Below are 16,858 nucleotides of genomic sequence, written 5' to 3'. Positions count from 1 at the left end.
ATGCAACTCAACCCAACCAATGCAACCCAACCCAACTCAACCCCATGCAACTCAACCCAACGCAATGCAACCCAACCCAACCCAATGCAACCTAACCCAACCAACCAACCCACCCTAACCAAGCAATCAACCCAACCCAATTCAACTCAACTCAATCCAACCCAACTCAACTCGACTCAGTCCAACTCAACTCAACCCAACCAATCCAACCCAACCAAACCAAACTCAACCCAATCCAACTCAATCCAATCCAACCCAACCCAATCCAAACCAACTCAACCCAACCCAATGCAACCCAACCAACCCAATGTAACCCAACTCAATTGAAACCCAACCCAACTCAGTCCAGCTCAACCCAACCCAACCCCATCCAACCCAACCCAACCCCATCCAACCCAACCCAACCCCATCCAACCCAACCCCATCCAACCCAACTAATCCAACTCAACCCAATCCAACCTAACTCAACCCAACCCAACCCAATCCACCCCAACCCAACCCAATCCAATCCACTCCAACCCAATCCAATTTACCTTACCCTACCCAACCCAACCGAATTCAACCCAACCCACTCCAACCCAATCCAACCCAACCGCCTCCCCTGAGGGTGGAGGAGAGCAGAGGTGCCCAGGTGCCCCCCAACCCGAGCTCCTCTTGCTCTCCCCACCCCCAGATCCTGAGCCGGGGTCGCATCGTCAGCGTGGGCAGGCAGCGCCACGAGCCCGGCCAGAGCTTGGTCACCATGACCCTGCCGGTGACCTCCCAGCTCATCCCCTCCTTCCGCATCGTGGCCTACTACGTGGTGCAGCCTGGGGAGATAGTGGCTGACTCCATCTGGGTGGATGTCAAGGACACCTGCATGGGCTCTGTGAGTACGGCCCTGGGCACCTGGGGGTCCAGGGAGGTCCTTCTGGGGCTTGGAGGTGGCTTGAGGCAGGGCTCGAGGGGCTTGAGGGACCCCTTGGGAGGGTCTGGGTGGCTTGAGGGACACCATGGAAGGGTCTGAGGAAGGCCTTGAAGGGTTTGAGAGACACCTTGGAAGGGTTTGGGGTGGCTTGAGGAAGGCCTTGGAAGGGTTTGAGAGACCCCTTGGAAGGGTCTGGATGGCTTGAGGAAGACCTTGGAAGGGTCTGAGGAAGCACTTGGAAGGGTTTGGATGGCTTGAGGAAGACCTTGGAAGGGTCTGGATGGCTTGAGGAAGGCCTTGGAAGGGTTTGGATGGCTTGAGGAAGGCCTTGGAAGGGTTTGAGAGACACCTTGGAAGGGTTTGGGTGGCTTGAGGAAGGCCTTGGAAGGGTTTGAGAGACCCTTGGAAGGGTCTGGATGGCTTGAGGAAGACCTTGGAAGGGTTTTGAGAGACACCTTGGAAGGGTTTGGGTGGCTTGAGGAAGACCTTGGAAGGGTTTGAGAGTCACCTTGGAAGGGTTTGGGTGGCTTGAGGAAGACCTTGGAAGGGTTTAGGTGGCTTGAGGAAGGCCTTGGAAGGGTTTTGAGAGACCCCTTGGAAGGGTCTGGATGGCTTGAGAAAGGCCTTGGAAGGGTCTGGGTGGCTTGAGGAAGACCTTGGAAGGGTTTGGGTGGCTTGAGGGTCCCTTGGAAGGCTTTGGGTGGTCCTTGAGGACCCCTTAGAAGGCTTTGGGTGGTCCTTGAGGGCCCCTTAGAAGGCTTTGGGTGGTCCTTGAGGGCCCCTTAGAAGGCTTTGGGTGGTCCTTGAGGGCCCCTTAGAAGGCTTTGGGTGGTCCTTGAGGGCCCCTTAGAAGGCTTTGGGTGGTCCTTGAGGGCCCCTTAGAAGGCTTTGGGTGGTCCTTGAGGACCTTGAGAGACCCTTAGAAGGCTTTGGGTGGTCCTTGAGGACCTTCAGGGCCCCTTAGAAGGCTTTGGGTGGTCCTTGAGGACACTGGGTGCCCTCTGCTGCTGCTTGGGTGTTCCATGAGGACCTTGAGGGCCCCTTGGAAGGCTTTTGGGTGGTCCTTGAGGACCTTGAGGGCCCCTTGGAAGGCTTTGGGTGGTCCTTGAGGACCTTGAGGGCCCCTTAGAAGGCTTTGGGTGCCCCTTGAGGACACTGGGTGCCCTCTGCTGCTGCTTGGGTGTTCCATGAGGACTCCTTGGAAGGTTTGGGTGTTCCATGAGGACCTTGAGGGCCCCTTGGAAGGCTTTGGGTGGTCCTTGAGGAGCTTGGGTGCCCTCTGCTGCTGCTTGGGTGTTCCATGAGGACTCCTTAGAAGGCTTTGGGTGGTCCTTGAGGACCTTCAGGGCCCCTTGGAAGGCTTTGGGTGGTCCTTGAGGACCTTCAGGGCCCCTTGGAAGGCTTTGGGTGGTCCTTGAGGGCCCCTTAGAAGGTTTTGGGTGGTCCTTGGAAGAGCTTGAGGGCCCCTTGGAAGGCTTTGGGTGGTCCTTGAGGACCTTCAGGGCCCCTTGGAAGTCTTTGGATGCCCCTTGAGGACCTTGGGAGCCCTCTGCTGCTGCTTGGGGGGTGGGAAGTCCCACGACCATCTCCCCCCTTCCCCACCAGCTCCCCGCGGCAGGGAGGGGATGGGAGGGAGGGAAAGGGTCTCCAAGGCCCTTGGAGGAGCTGCCCTGAGGGGAGGGCAGGGTTGTGGAGGGGCTGGAGGGCTCTGGGGGGGTACCCCCTGGGCCAGGAGCAAGCCTTGGCCTCCTCCCCTCCCCCAGCTGGTGGTGAAGGGAGCCACGGAGAGGGACAACCGGGTGCAGGAGCCGGGGACGCCGATGAGGCTGCGCCTGGAGGGCGACCACCAGGCCCACGTGGGCTTGGTGGCCGTGGACAAGGGAGTCTTCGTCCTCAACAAGAAGAACAAACTCACCCAGGCCAAGGTGAGACCCCCCCAGGGCCACAGGACCACCCCAAGGGGGTCCCCGGGTCCCCTCCGAGGGAGGGGGCGAAGGAGCGAGGCCAAGAGGGCAGGGGGTGAGGAGGAGGAGGGGAAGGAAGGACAGCAGAGGGGACCCAAGTCCCTGAGAGCCACCAGAGTGTCCCCAAGTCCCTGAGTGCCACCAGAGTGTCCCCAAGCCCTTGAGGGACACCAAAGTGTCTCAGACCCTTGAGTGCCACCAGAGTGTCCCCAGGTCCCTGAGTGCCACCAGAGTGTCCCCAAGTCCCTGAGTGCCACCAGAGTGTCCCCAAGCCCTTGAGTGCCACCAGAGTGTCCCCAAGTCCTTTAGAGCCACCAGAGTGTCCCCAAGTCCCTGAGTGCCACCAGAGTGTCCCCAGGTCCCTGAGTGCCACCAGAGTGTCCCCAAGTCCTTGAGGGACACCAGAGTGTCCCCAGGTCCCTAAGAGCCACCAGAGTGTCCCCAAGCCCTTGAGGGCCACCAGAGTGTCCCCAGGTCCCTTGAGAGCCACCAGAGTGTCCCCAAGCCCTTGAGTGCCACCAGAGTGTCCCCAGGTCCTTGAGTGCCACCAGAGTGTCCCCAGGTCCCTAAGAGCCACCAGAGTGTCCCCAAGCCCTTGAGTGCCACCAGAGTGTCCCCAGGTCCCTGAGTGCCACCAGAGTGTCCCCAGGTCTCTGAGTGCCACCAGAGTGTCCCCAAGTCCTTAAGAGCCACCAGAGTGTCCCCAGGTCCCTGAGTGCCACCAGAGTGTCCCCAAGTCCCTGAGAGCCACCAGAGTGTCCCCAAGCCCTTGAGAGCCACCAGAGTGTCCCCAAGTCCCTGAGAGCCACCAGAGTGTCCCCAAGTCCCTGAGAGCCACCAGAGTGTCCCCAAGTCCTTGAGAGCCACCAGAGTGTCCCCAAGTCCCTGAGAGCCACCTGAGTGTCCCCAAGTCCCTGAGAGCCACCAGAGTGTCCCCAAGCCCTTGAGTGCCACCAGAGTGTCCCCAGGTCCCTGAGTGCCACCAGAGTGTCCCCAAGTCCTTAAGAGCCACCAGAGTGTCCCCAAGTCCCTGAGAGCCACCAGAGTGTCCCCAAGTCCCTGAGTGCCACCAGAGTGTCCCCAAGCCCTTGAGGGACACTAAAGTATCTTAGACCCTTGAGTGCCACCAGAGTGTCCCCAGGTCCCTGAGAGCCACCAGAGTGTCCCCAAGCCCTTGAGTGCCACCAGAGTGTCCCCAAGCCCTTGAGGGACACCAAAGTGTCTTAGATCCTTGAAGGCCACCAGAGTGTCCCCAAGTCCCTGCGTGCCACCAGAGTGTCCCCAGGTCCTTGAGAGCCACCAGAGTGTCCCCAAGCCCTTGAGTGCCACCAGAGTGTCCCCAAGCCCTTGAGGGACACCAAAGTGTCTTAGATCCTTGAGTGCCACCAGAGTGTCCCCAGGTCCCTGAGAGCCACCAGAGTGTCCCCAAGTCCCTGAGTGCCACCAGAGTGTCCCCAAGTCCTTTAGAGCCACCAGAGTGTCCCCAAGTCCTTGAGTGCCACCAGAGTGTCCCCAAGTCCTTTAGAGCCACCAGAGTGTCCCCAGGTCCTTTAGAGCCACCAGAGTGTCCCCAGGTCCCTGAGTGCCACCAGAGTGTCCCCAAGTCCTTTAGAGCCACCAGAGTGTCCCCAGGTCCTTTAGAGCCACCAGAGTGTCCCCAGGTCCCTGAGAGCCACCAGAGTGTCCCCAAGTCCTTTAGAGCCACCAGAGTGTCCCCAGGTCCCTGAGTGCCACCAGAGTGTCCCCAGGTCCTTGAGAGCCACCAGAGTGTCCCCAAGCCCTTGAGTGCCACCAGAGTGTCCCCAAGCCCTTGAGGGACACCAAAGTGTCTTAGATCCTTGAGTGCCACCAGAGTGTCCCCAGGTCCCTGAGTGCCACCAGAGTGTCCCCAAGTCCTTAAGAGCCACCAGAGTGTCCCCAGGTCCCTGAGAGCCACCAGAGTGTCCCCAAGTCCTTGAGTGCCACCAGAGTGTCCCCAAGCCCTTGAGTGCCACCAGAGTGTCCCCAAGCCCTTGAGTGCCACCAGAGTGTCCCCAAGCCCTTGAGGGACACCAAAGTGTCTCAGACCCTTGAGTGCCACCAGAGTGTCCCCAAGCCCTTGAGTGCCACCAGAGTGTCCCCAGGTCCCTGAGGGCCACCAGAGTGTCCCCAGGTCCCTGAGTGCCACCAGAGTGTCCCCAGGTCCCTGAGTGCCACCAGGGTGTCCCCAGGTCCCTGAGTGCCACCAGAGTGTCCCCAAGTCCCTGAGTGCCACCAGAGTGTCCCCAAGCCCTTGAGGGACACCAAAGTGTCTTAGATCCTTGAGTGCCACCAGAGTGTCCCCAAGCCCTTGAGTGCCACCAGAGTGTCCCCAGGTCCCTGAGTGCCACCAGAGTGTCCCCAGGTCCCTGAGTGCCACCAGAGTGTCCCCAAGTCCCTGAATGCCACCAGAGTGTCCCCAAGCCCTTGAGGGACACCAAAGTGTCTTAGATCCTTGAGTGCCACCAGAGTGTCCCCAGGTCCCTGAGAGCCACCAGAGTGTCCCCAAGTCCTTGAGTGCCACCAGAGTGTCCCCAAGCCCTTGAGGGACACCAAAGTGTCCCCAAGTCCCTGAGAGCCACCAGAGTGTCCCCAGGTCCCTAAGAGCCACCAGAGTGTCCCCAGGTCCCTGAGTGCCACCAGAGTGTCCCCAAGTCCTTTAGAGCCACCAGAGTGTCCCCAGGTCCCTGAATGCCACCAGAGTGTCCCCAAGCCCTTGAGGGACACCAAAGTGTCTTAGATCCTTGAGTGCCACCAGGGTGTCCCCAAGTCCTTAAGAGCCACCAGAGTGTCCCCAGGTCCCTGAGTGCCACCAGAGTGTCCCCAAGTCCTTGAGTGCCACCAGAGTGTCCCCAAGCCCTTGAGGGACACCAAAGAGTCTTAGATCCTTGAGTGCCACCAGAGTGTCCCCAGATCCCTTAGAGCCACCAGAGTGTCCCCAGGTCCCTGAGTGCCACCAGAGTGTCCCCAGGTCCCTGAGTGCCACCAGAGTGTCCCCAAGCCCTTGAGGGACACCAAAGTGTCTTAGATCCTTGAGTGCCACCAGAGTGTCCCCAAGTCCCTGAGTGCCACCAGAGTGTCCCCAAGACCCTGAGTGCCACCAGAGTGTCCCCAAGTCCTTGAGTGCCACCAGAGTGTCCCCAGGTCCCTGAGTGCCACCAGAGTGTCCCCAAGTCCTTGAGTGCCACCAGAGTGTCCCCAGGTCCCTGAGTGCCACCAGAGTGTCCCCAAGTCCCTGAGAGCCACCAGAGTGTCCCCAAGACCCTGGGTGCCATCAGAGTGTCCCCAAGCTCTTGAGTGCCACCAGAGTGTCCCCAGGTCCCTGAGAGCCACCAGAGTGTCCCCAAGTGCTTTAGAGCCACCAGAGTGTCCCCAAGTCCCTGAGTGCCACCAGAGTGTCCCCAAGTCCTTAAGAGCCACCAGAGTGTCCCCAAGTCCCTGAATGCCACCAGAGTGTCCCCAAGCCCTTGAGGGACACCAAAGTGTCTCAGACCCTTGAGTGCCACCAGAGTGTCTTAGATCCCTGAGTGCCACCAGAGTGTCCCCAGGTCCCTGAGTGCCACCAGAGTGTCCCCAAGTCCCTGAGAGCCACCAGAGTGTCCCCAAGTCCCTGAGTGCCACCAGAGTGTCCCCAGGTCCCTGAGTGCCACCAGAGTGTCCCCAAGTCCTTAAGAGCCACCAGAGTGTCCCCAGGTCCCTGAGTGCCACCAGAGTGTCCCCAAGTCCCTGAGTGCCACCAGAGTGTCCCCAAGCCCTTGAGTGCCACCAGAGTGTCCCCAAGTCCTTGAGTGCCACCAGAGTGTCCCCAGGTCCTTGAGAGCCACCAGAGTGTCCCCAAGTCCCTGAGTGCCACCAGAGTGTCCCCAAGTCCTTTAGAGCCACCAGAGTGTCCCCAGGTCCCTGAGTGCCACCAGAGTGTCCCCAAGTCCCTGAGTGCCACCAGAGTGTCCCCAGGTCCCTGAGTGCCACCAGAGTGTCCCCAAGTCCTTTAGAGCCACCAGAGTGTCCCCAGGTCCTTGAGAGCCACCAGAGTGTCCCCAAGTCCCTGAGTGCCACCAGAGTGTCCCCAAGTCCCTGACAGCCACCAGAGTGTCCCCAGGTCCCTGAGTGCCACCAGAGTGTCCCCAAGTCCTTAAGAGCCACCAGAGTGTCCCCAAGCCCTTGAGGGACACCAAAGTGTCTCAGATCCTTGAGTGCCACCAGAGTGTCCCCAGGTCCCTGAATGCCACCAGAGTGTCCCCAAGCCCTTGAGGGACACCAAAGTGTCTCAGACCCTTGAGTGCCACCAGAGTGTCCCCAGGTCCCTGAGTGCCACCAGAGTGTCCCCAAGTCCCTGAGAGCCACCAGAGTGTCCCCAAGCCCTTGAGGGACACCAAAGTGTCTCAGACCCTTGAGTGCCACCAGAGTGTCCCCAGGTCCCTGAGTGCCACCAGAGTGTCCCCAGGTCCCTGAGTGCCACCAGAGTGTCCCCAGGTCCCTGAGTGCCACCAGAGTGTCCCCAGGTCCCTGAGTGCCACCAGAGTGTCCCCAGGTCCCTGAGTGCCATCAGAGTGTCTCAGGTGCCTCAGGGCCCCCAGCCCCCTGTCCCCCCCCAGCTGTGGGTGCCCAGGGGGGGGTGGTGGCAGCGGCCCTGAGGGCTGTGCCCTGCCCCTGGCAGGTTTGGGCCACGGTGGAGCAGGGGGACCTGGGCTGCAGCTCGGGCAGCGGCCGCGACGCCCTGGGGGTCTTCGCCGACGCCGGCCTCAGCCTGACCACCAGCACCAAGCTCAGCACCCCCCAGCGGGCAGGTAGGGCACGGCCTGGGCGCTGCCAGGGCGCTGCCAGGGCTGGCAACCCCCGGGGGGGGGACTGGGGGGGTGGGGGGAGATGGGGAGAGCGTGGGCAGGGAGGAGGTGGCGGCACCAGAAAGGAGATGGCGACAGCGTGGGGGAGGTGGCACCGTAGGGGAGGTGGCACCATGGGGGTGGAGATGGTGGCAAAGGGGTAGGTGGCACCATGGGGCAGGTGGCACCATGGGGGTGGAGATGGTGACACCATGGGGACAAAGTAGGTGGCACCATGGGGGTGGAGAAGGTGACAATGGGGGAGGTGGCACCCTGGGGCAGGTGGCACCAGGGGTCAAGTGGCACCGTGGGGCAGGTGGCACCATGGGGGTGGAGAAGGTGACAATGGGGGAGGTGGCACCGTGGGGCAGGTGGCACCGTGGGGCAGGTGGCACCATGGGGTAGGAGAAGGTGACAGTGGGGCAGGTGGCACCATGGGGGAGGCAAAGGTGACAGTGGGGCAGGTGGCACCATGGGGCAGGTGGCACCATGGGGGTGGAGAAGGTGACAGTGGGGCAGGTGGCACCGTGGGGGAGGAGGAGGTGACACCATGGGGACAAAGTAGGTGGCACCATGGGGTAGGAGAAGGTGACAGTGGGGCAGGTGGCACCATGGGGGTAGAGAAGGTGACAGAGGGGCAGGTGGCACCATGGGGCAGGTGGCACCATGGGGGAGGAGGAGGTGACAGTGGTGCAGGTGGCACCGTGGGGCAGGTGGCAACAAGGGGAGGTGGCACCGTGGGGTAGGTGATGGTGACAAAGGGGTAAGTGGCCCCATGGGGATGGGGATGATGACACCATGGGGCCAAAGTAGGTGGCACCATGGGACAGGTGGCACCATGGGGGTGGAGAAGGTGACAGAGGGGCAGGTGGCACCATGGGGCAGGTGGCACCGTGGGGGTGGAGAAGGTGACAGTGGGGCAGGTGGCACCGTGGGGCAGGTGGCACCATGGGGGTGGAGAAGGTGACAGAGGGGCAGGTGGCACCATGGGGGTGATGGCACCATGGGGGTGGAGGAGGTGACAATGGGGCAGGTGGCACCGTGGGGCAGGTGGCACCGTGGGGGAGGTGACAATGGGGCAGGTGGCACCATGGGGATAGAGAAGGTGACAGAGGGGCAGGTGGCACCATGGGGCAGGTGGCACCATGGGGGAGGAGGCACCATGGGGGGTGGTGAAGGTGACAATGGAGTAGGTGACAATGGGGCAGGTGGCACCATGGGGCAGGTGGCACCGTGGGGAAGGAGGCACCATGGGGGAGGAGATGGTGCCAATGGGGCAGGTGGCACCATGGGGGTGGGGATGGTGGCACCATGGGGCAGGTGGCACCATGGGGGAGGAGGAGGTGACAGTGGGGCAGGTGGCACCGTGGGGCAGGTGGCACCATGGGGGAGGTGGCACCGTGGGGGAGGTGGCACCATGGGGGTGGAGAAGGTGACAGTGGGGCAGGGGGCACCATGGGGGTGGAGATGGTGACACCATGGGGACAAAGTAGGTGGCACCATGGGGGTGGTGGCACTATGGGGGTGGAGATGGTGCCAATGGGGCAGATGGCACCGTGGGGCAGGTGGCACCATGGGGCAGGTGACAATGGGGCAGGTGGCACCATGGGGGTGGAGATGGTGGCAAAGGGGTAGGTGGCACCAAGGGGCAGGTGGCACCATGGGGGAGGTGACAATGGGGCAGGTGGCACCATGGGGGTAGAGAAGGTGACAGAGGGGCAGGTGGCACCATGGGGGAGGAGGCACCATGGGGGGTGGTGAAGGTGACAATGGAGTAGGTGACAATGGGGCAGGTGGCACCGTGGGGCAGGTGGCACCGTGGGGGAGGTGGCACCATGGGGGTGGAGAAGGTGACAGAGGGGCAGGTGGCACATGGGGGTGGGGGATGGTGACACCATGGGGACAAAGTAGGTGGCACCATGGGGCAGGTAGCACCATGGGGGAGGAGATGGTGCCAGTGGGGCAGATGGCACCGTGGGGCAGGTGACAATGGGGGAGGTGGCACCGTGGGGGACATGGCACTGTGGGGCAGGTGGCACCATGGGGGAGGTGACAATGGGGCAGGTGGCACCATAGGGGAGGAGACGGTGACACCATGGGGACAAAGTAGGTGGCACCATGGGGGTGGAAAAGGTGACAATGGGGCAGGTGGCACCGTGGGGCAGGTGGCACCATGGGGGAGGTGACAATGGGGCAGGTGGCACCATGGGGGTAGAGAAGGTGACAGAGGGGCAGGTGGCACCATGGGGGTGGGGATGGTGGCACCATGGGGACAAAGTAGGTGGCACCATGGGACAGGTGGCACCATGGGGGAGGAGGCACCATGGGGGGTGGTGAAGGTGACAATGGAGTAGGTGACAATGGGGCAGGTGGCACCGTGGGGGTGGGGATGGTGACACCATGGAGACAAAGTAGGTGGCACCATGGGGCAGGTGGCACTATGGGGGTGGAGATGGTGCCAATGGGGCAGATGGCACCATGGGGCAGGTGGCACCATGGGGCAGGTGACAATGGGGCAGGTGGCACCATGGGGGTGGAGATGGTGGCAAAGGGGTAGGTGGCACCATGGGGGTGATGGCACCATGGGGGTGGAGGAGGTGACAATGGGGCAGGTGGCACTGTGGGGCAGGTGACAATGGGGGAGGTGGTACCATGGGGGACGTGGCACCGTGGGGCAGGTGGCACCATGGGGGAGGAGATGGTGACACTATGGGGACAAAGTAGGTGGCTCCATGGGGCAGGTGGCACTATGGGGGTGGAGATGGTGCCAATGGGGCAGGTGGCACCATGGGGTAGGTGGCACCACGGGGGCAGGGTCAGTGCCATCTGGGGCAGGTGGCACTCCCTGGGGGGGGGAAGGGATTGAGGCCCCCTGGGTGCCCCTGAGCCTCGGGAGGGCACAGAGGGGCACTGGGGGGGGGGGGGTGGCCCTGAGCTCCTCTGCCCTCTCTGTGCCCAGAGCTGCGCTGCCCCCAGGCCGCCAGGCGGCGGCGCCGCTCCCTGCTGCTCGTCGAGCACAAGAGCTCCAAAGGTAGGTGGCACCGCGGGGTGCCCAGGCTGGCACCAGGGGGTCCCCACGGCCAGGGTGGTACCAGAGGGTCCCCATGGCCAGGGTGGCATCACAGGGTCCCATTCCCCTGATGCCCACCCTGATGCCCCTGATGCCCACCCTGCTGCCCACCACCCCCACGCCCCTGATGCCCACCCTCATTCCCCTGATGCCCACCACCCCCATGCCCCTGCTGCCCACCCTGCTGCCCACCACCCTGATGCCCCTGATGACCCCCCTGCTGCCCACCACCCTCATTCCACCTGGTACCCAGCCCCATGCCCCCACTGCCCACCCCACCATGCTGCCCACCCTCATTCCCCTGATGCCCACCACCCCTATGCCCCTGGTACCCACCCCCATGCCCCTGATGCCCACCACCCTCATTCCCCTCGTACCCATCCTGCTGCCCACCCCCATGCCCCTGCTGCCCACCCTGATGCCCCTGATGCCCACCACCCCCATGCCCCCGCTGCCCACCCTGATGCCCACCCCCATGCCCCTGCTGCCCACCCCCTTTGCCATCCCTGCTGCCCACCCCCACGCCCCTGCTGCCCACCCCCACGCCCCTGCTGCCCACCACCCCCATTCCCCTGATGCCCACCACCCTCATTCCACCTGGTACCCACCCCCATGCCCCCACTGCCCATCCCTTTGCCATCCCTGGTCCCCACCTCCACGCCCCTGCTGCCCACCCCCATGCCCCTGCTGCCCACCACCCCCTTGTCCCTGATGCCTCTGCTGCCCACCACCCTCATTCCCCTGATGCTCACTCTGATGCCCATCCCCATGCCTCTGATGCCCACCCTGATGCCCCTGATGACCCCCCTGCTGCCCACCACCCTCATTCCACCTGGTACCCACCCCCATGCCCCTGCTGCCCACCACCCCCATGCCCCTGATGCCCACCACCCCCTTGTCCCTGATGCCTCTGCTGCCCACCACCCTCCTTCCCCTGGTACCCACCCCCATGCCCCTGCTACCCACCACCCCCATGCCCCCGCTGCCCACCCCTTTGCCACCCCTGCTGCCCATCCCCTTGCCCCTGCTGCCCACCCCTTTGCCACCCCTGCTGCCCACCCCTTTGCCCCCATTGTTTACCCCTTTGCCATCCCTGCTGCCCACCCCTTTGCCCCCGCTGACCCTGCCCCCCTCTCCCTCCCCGTGCGGCGGGCAGCGGCGGAGTACCCGGACCGGCAGCTGCGGCGGTGCTGCGAGGACGGGATGAAGGAGAACCCCATGGGGCACAGCTGTGCCAAGCGCAGCTCCTACATCCTGGAGGGGGAGGCCTGCGTCAGAGCCTTCCTCGACTGCTGCTCCTTCATCCGCGCCCTGCGCGACCAGCGCCAGAGGGACTTCCACCTCCAGCTGGCCAGAAGCAAGTCCCGAGGGGGGAGGGCCTGGCGCCGCCCCCCGGGGGTGGGGTGGGGCGGGGCGGAGCTTGGGCGGGGCTTGGGTGGGACTGGGGCGGGGCTTGGGTGGAGCAAGCTTGGGCAGAGCGCAGGCAAAGCTTGGGAGGAGGTTGGGTGGAGCTTGGGTGAGGCTTGGGCGGAGCGAGCTTGGGCAGAGGTCAGGCAGAGGTTGGGTGAGGCTTGGGCAGGCCTTGGGTGGAGCTTGGGCGAGGCTTGGGCAGAGCTTGGGTGAGGCTTGGGCAGGCCTTGGGTAGAGCTTGGGTGAGGCTTGGGTGGAGCAAGGTTGGGCAGAGGCTGGGTGAGGCTTGGGCAGGCCTTGGGTGGAGCTTGGGCAGAGGTTGGGTGAGGCTTGGGCAGGCCTTGGGTGGAGCTTGGGCGAGGCTTGGGCAGAGCTTGGGTGAGGCTTGGGCAGGCCTTGGGTGGAGCTTGGGCGAGGCTTGGGCAGAGCTTGGGTGAGGCTTGGGCAGGCCTTGGGTGGAGCTTGGGCGAGGCTTGGACAGAGGTTGGGTGGAGCTTGGGCGAGGCTTGGACAGAGGTTGGGTGGAGGTTGGGTGAGGCTTGGGCAGGCCTTGGGTAGAGCTTGGGCAAGGCTTGGGCGGAGCGAGCTTGGGCAGAGGTTGGGCAGAGGTTGGGCAGAGGTTGGGTGAGGCTTGGGCAGGCCTTGGGTAGAGCTTGGGCAAGGCTTGGGCAGAGGTTGGGTGAGGCTTGGGCAGGCCTTGGGTAGAGCTTGGGCGAGGCTTGGGCGGAGCGAGCTTGGGCAAGGCTTGGGCAGAGGTTGGGTGAGGCTTAGGCAGGCCTTGGGTAGAGCTTGGGCAAGGCTTGGGCAGAGGTTGGGTGGAGGTTGGGTGAGGCTTAGGCAGGCCTTGGGTGGAGCTTGGGCAAGGCTTGGGTGGAGCGAGCTTGGGCAGAGGTTGGGCAGAGGTTAGGTGGAGCTTGGGTGGAGCAAGCTTGGGCGGAGCGCAGGTGAAGGTTAGGCAGAGCATGGGCAGAGGTTGGGCAGGGCTTGGGTGGAGCTTGGGTGAGGCTTGGGTGGAGCAAGCTTGGGCAGAGCGCAGGCGAAGGTTGGGAGGAGGTTGGGTGGAGCTTGGGTGAGGCTTGGGCAGAGCGAGCTTGGGCAGAGGTCGGGCAGAGGTTGGGGGAGGCTTGGGCAGGCCTTGGGTGGAGCTTGGGCAAGGCTTGGGTGGAGCGAGGTTGGGCAGAGGCTGGGTGAGGCTTGGGCAGGCCTTGGGTGGAGCTTGGGCAGAGGTTGGGCAGAGGCTGGGTGAGGCTTGGGCAGGCCTTGGGTGGAGCTTGGGCAAGGCTTGGGCAGAGGTTGGGTGAGGCTTGGGCAGGCCTTGGGTAGAGCTTGGGCAAGGCTTGGGCAGAGGTTGGGTGGAGGTTGGGTGAGGCTTAGGCAGGCCTTGGGTGGAGTGTGGGCAAGGCTTGGGCGGAGTGAGCTTGGGCAGAGGTTGGGCAGAGCTTAGGTGGAGCTTGGGTGGAGCAAGCTTGGGCGGAGCACAGGTGAAGGTTAGGCAGAGGTTGGGTGGAGCAAGCTTGGGCGGAGGTTGGGCAGGGCTTGGGTGGAGCTTGGGTGGAGCTTGGATGAGGCTTGGGTGGAGCAAGCTTGGGCAGAGGGCAGGCAGAGCTTGGGTGAGGCTTGGGCAGAGGTTGGGTGGAGCTTAGGTGGAGCTTGGGTGAGGCTTGTGTGGAGCTTGGGTGAGCCTTGGGTGGAGCTTGGATGAGGCTTGGGCTGAGCTTGGGTGAGGCTTGGGTGGAGCTTGGGTGAGGCTTGGGCTGAGCGAGCTTGGGCAGAGGTTGGGTGGAGTTTAGGCGGAGCTTGGGTGGAGCTTGGGTGGAGCTTGGGTGGAGCTTGGGTTGAGCTTGGGTGAAGCTTGGGTTGAGCTTGGGCAGAGCTTGGGTTGAGCTTGGGTGGAGCTTGGGCTGAGATTGGGTGGAGCTTGGGTGGAGCTTGGGTTGAGCTTAGGTGAAGCTTGGGGGAGGCTTGGGCGGAGGTTGGGCAGAGGTTGGGCAGGGCTTGGGTGGAGCTTGGGCAAGGCTTGGGCAGAGGTTGGGCAGAGCTTAGGTGGAGCTTGGGTGGAGCAAGCTTGGGCAGAATGCAGGCAAAGGTTGGGCAGAGCTTGGGTGAGGCTTGGGCAGAGCAAGCTTGGGTGGAGGTTGGGCGGGGCTTGGGTGAGGCTTGAGCAGGCCTTGGGTGGAGCTTGGGCAAGGCTTGGGCAGAGCGAGCTTGGGTGGAGGTTGGGCAGAGGTTTGGTGGAGCTTGGGTGAGGCTTGGGTGGAGCTTGGGTGAGGCTTGGGTGGAGCATGGGTGAGGCTTGGGTGGAGCAAGCTTGGGCGGAAGTTGGGCAGAGCTTAGGTGGAGCTTGGGTGCAGCAAACTTGGGCGGAGCGCAGGCGAAGGTTAGGCAGAGCTTGGGTGGAGCTTGGGTGAGGCTTGGGCAGAGCAAGCTTGGGCAGAGGGCAGGCAGAGCTTGGGCGGAGCTTGGGTGGAGCTTGGGCAGAGCTTGGGTTGAGCTTAGGTGAAGCTTGGGGGAGGCTTGGGCGGAGGTTGGGCAGAGCTTGGGCAGGGCTTGGGTGGAGCTTGGGTGGAGCTTGGGTGGAGCAAGCTTGGGCAGAGGGCAGGCAGAGCTTGGGTGAGGCTTGGGCAGAGGTTGGGTGGAGCTTAGGTGGAGCAAGCTTGGATGGAGCACAGGCAAAACTTGGGCAGAGCTTGGGCTGAGCTTGGGGAGAGCTTGGGCAAGGCTTGGGTGGAGCGAGCTTGGGCAGAGGTTGGGCAGAGGTTGGGCAGGGCTTGGGTGGAGCTTGGGCAAGGCTTGGGTGGAGCGAGCTTGGGCAGAGGTTGGGCAGAGGTTGGGCAGAGGTTGGGCAGGGCTTGGGTGGAGCTTGGGCAAGGCTTGGGTGGAGCGAGCTTGGGCAGAGGTTGGGCAGAGGTTGGGCAGGGCTTGGGGGGAGCTTGGGCAAGGCTTGGGTGGAGCGAGCTTGGGCAGAGGTTGGGCAGAGGTTGGGCAGGGCTTGGGTGGAGCTTGGGCAAGGCTTGGGCGGAGGTTGGGCAGAGCTTAGGTGGAGCTTGGGTGGAGCTTGGGCAAGGCTTGGGCGGAGCGAGCTTGGGCAGAGGTTGGGTGGAGCTTGGGTGAGGCTTGCGTGGAGCAAGCTTGGGAGGAGGTTGGGCAGGGCTTGGGTGGAGCTTGGGTGAGGCTTGGGTGGAGCAAGCTTGGGTGGAGGTTGGGCAGAGGTTGGGCAAGGCTTGGGTGCAGCTTGGGTGAGCCTTGGGTGGAGCTTGGGCGAGGCTTGGGCTGAGGGAGCTTGGGTGGAGGTTGGGTGGAGCTTGGGCAGAGCTTGGGCGAAGCTTGAGTGAGGCTCAGACAGAGCACAGGCAGAGCTTGGGCAGAGTGAGCTTGGGCAGAGGCTGGGTGGAGCTTAGGTGGAGCTTGGGTGGAGGAAGCTTGGATGGAGCACAGGCAAAGCTTGGGCTGAAGCTTGGGTTGAGCTTGGGTTGAGCTTGGGTGGAGGAAGCTTGGGTTGAGCTTCACTGAAGCTTGGGTTGAGCTTGGGTTGAGCTTAGCTGTAGCTTGGGCTGAGCTTGGGTGGAGCTTGGGTTGAGCTTGGGTTGGGCTTGGGTGAAACTTGGGCTGAGCTTGGGTGAAACTTGGGCTGAGCTTGGGTTGAGCTTGGGTTGGGCTTGGGTTGAGCTTGGGTGGAGCTTGGGTTGAGCTTGGGTTGGGCTTGGGTGAAACTTGGGCTGAGCTTGGGTGAAACTTGGGCTGAGCTTGGGTTGAGCTTGGGTTGGGCTTGGGTTGAGCTTGGGTTGAGCTGGGGTTGAGCTTGGGTTGAGCTTGGGTTGAGCTTGGGTTGAGCTTGGGTTGAGCTTGGGTGGAGCTTGGGCGAGGCTTGGGCGGAGCTTGGGCGGAGCTTGGGCTGAGCTTGGGCGGAGCTTGGATTGAGCTTGGGTGAGGCTTGGGCAGAGCTTGGGCAGAGCTTGGGTTGAGCTTGGGTGGAGCTTGGGTGGAGCTTGGGTGAAGCTTGGGTTGAGCTTGGGTGAAGCTTGGGTTGAGCTTGGGCTGAGCTTGGGCTGAGCTTGGGCTGAGCTTAGGTGAAGCTTGGGCTGCTGCTGGCTCCCCCCAGGGGCTGGGGCGCTGAGGCCACGCTCCAGGGGGCTGTCCCTGTCCCCGTCCCCAGGCGAGGAGGATGAGGTCTTCATGGAGGACGAAGGCATCACCTCCAGGAGCCTCTTCCCCGAGAGCTGGCTCTGGCAGGTGGAGACCCTCAGCGAGAAGCCCAACGAGCTGGGGTGAGCCTACAGCCCCTAGGTCCGGCCTGAGGACCACCTCCAGCCCCTAGGTCCAGCCTAAGAACCATCTCCAGCCCCTAGGTCCAGCTTGAGGACCACCTCCAGCCCCTAGGTCCGGCCTGAGGACCACCTCCAGCCCCTAGGTCCAGCCTAAGAACCACCTCCAGCCCCTAGGTCCAGCTGGAGGATCACCTCCAGCCCCTAGGTCCAGCCTGAGGACCACCTCCAGCACCTAGGTCCCACCTAAGGACCACCTCCAGCCCCTAGGTCTGGCCTAAGAACCACTTCCAGCCCCTAGGTCCAGCCTAAGGACCACCTCCAGCCCCTAGGTCCCACCTAAGAACCACCTTCAGCCCCTAGGTCCAGCTTGAGGACCACCTCCAGCCCCTAGGTCCAGCCTA

General features: G+C 63.3%; 1 protein-coding gene across 1 annotated transcript in view; it reads left to right on the top strand.

The window, feature by feature from the left end:
• Window positions 1-673: 673 nt before the first annotated feature.
• Window positions 674-16,858, top strand: part of LOC137461593 (venom factor-like) — a gene marked incomplete at its 5' end in the record, with an annotated part of 28,577 nt that continues 12,392 nt past the window's right edge. Inside the window, 6 exons of the mRNA XM_068171279.1 lie at window positions 674-868; window positions 2,671-2,832; window positions 7,547-7,676; window positions 10,672-10,743; window positions 11,939-12,139; window positions 16,346-16,457. Of these exons, the coding sequence (XP_068027380.1) occupies window positions 674-868; window positions 2,671-2,832; window positions 7,547-7,676; window positions 10,672-10,743; window positions 11,939-12,139; window positions 16,346-16,457 (872 nt within the window). The remainder of the gene's footprint in view (window positions 869-2,670; window positions 2,833-7,546; window positions 7,677-10,671; window positions 10,744-11,938; window positions 12,140-16,345; window positions 16,458-16,858) is intronic.

This window comes from Melanerpes formicivorus, unplaced genomic scaffold (genome assembly GCF_026170545.1).
Source record: "Melanerpes formicivorus ecotype bairdi unplaced genomic scaffold, bMelFor1.0.p_v2 SCAF_2622, whole genome shotgun sequence".
Lineage (NCBI taxonomy): Eukaryota > Metazoa > Chordata > Aves > Piciformes > Picidae > Melanerpes > Melanerpes formicivorus.
The sequence above is the reverse complement of the archived record's forward strand: the minus strand, read 5'-3'. Positions and strand labels throughout refer to the sequence as shown.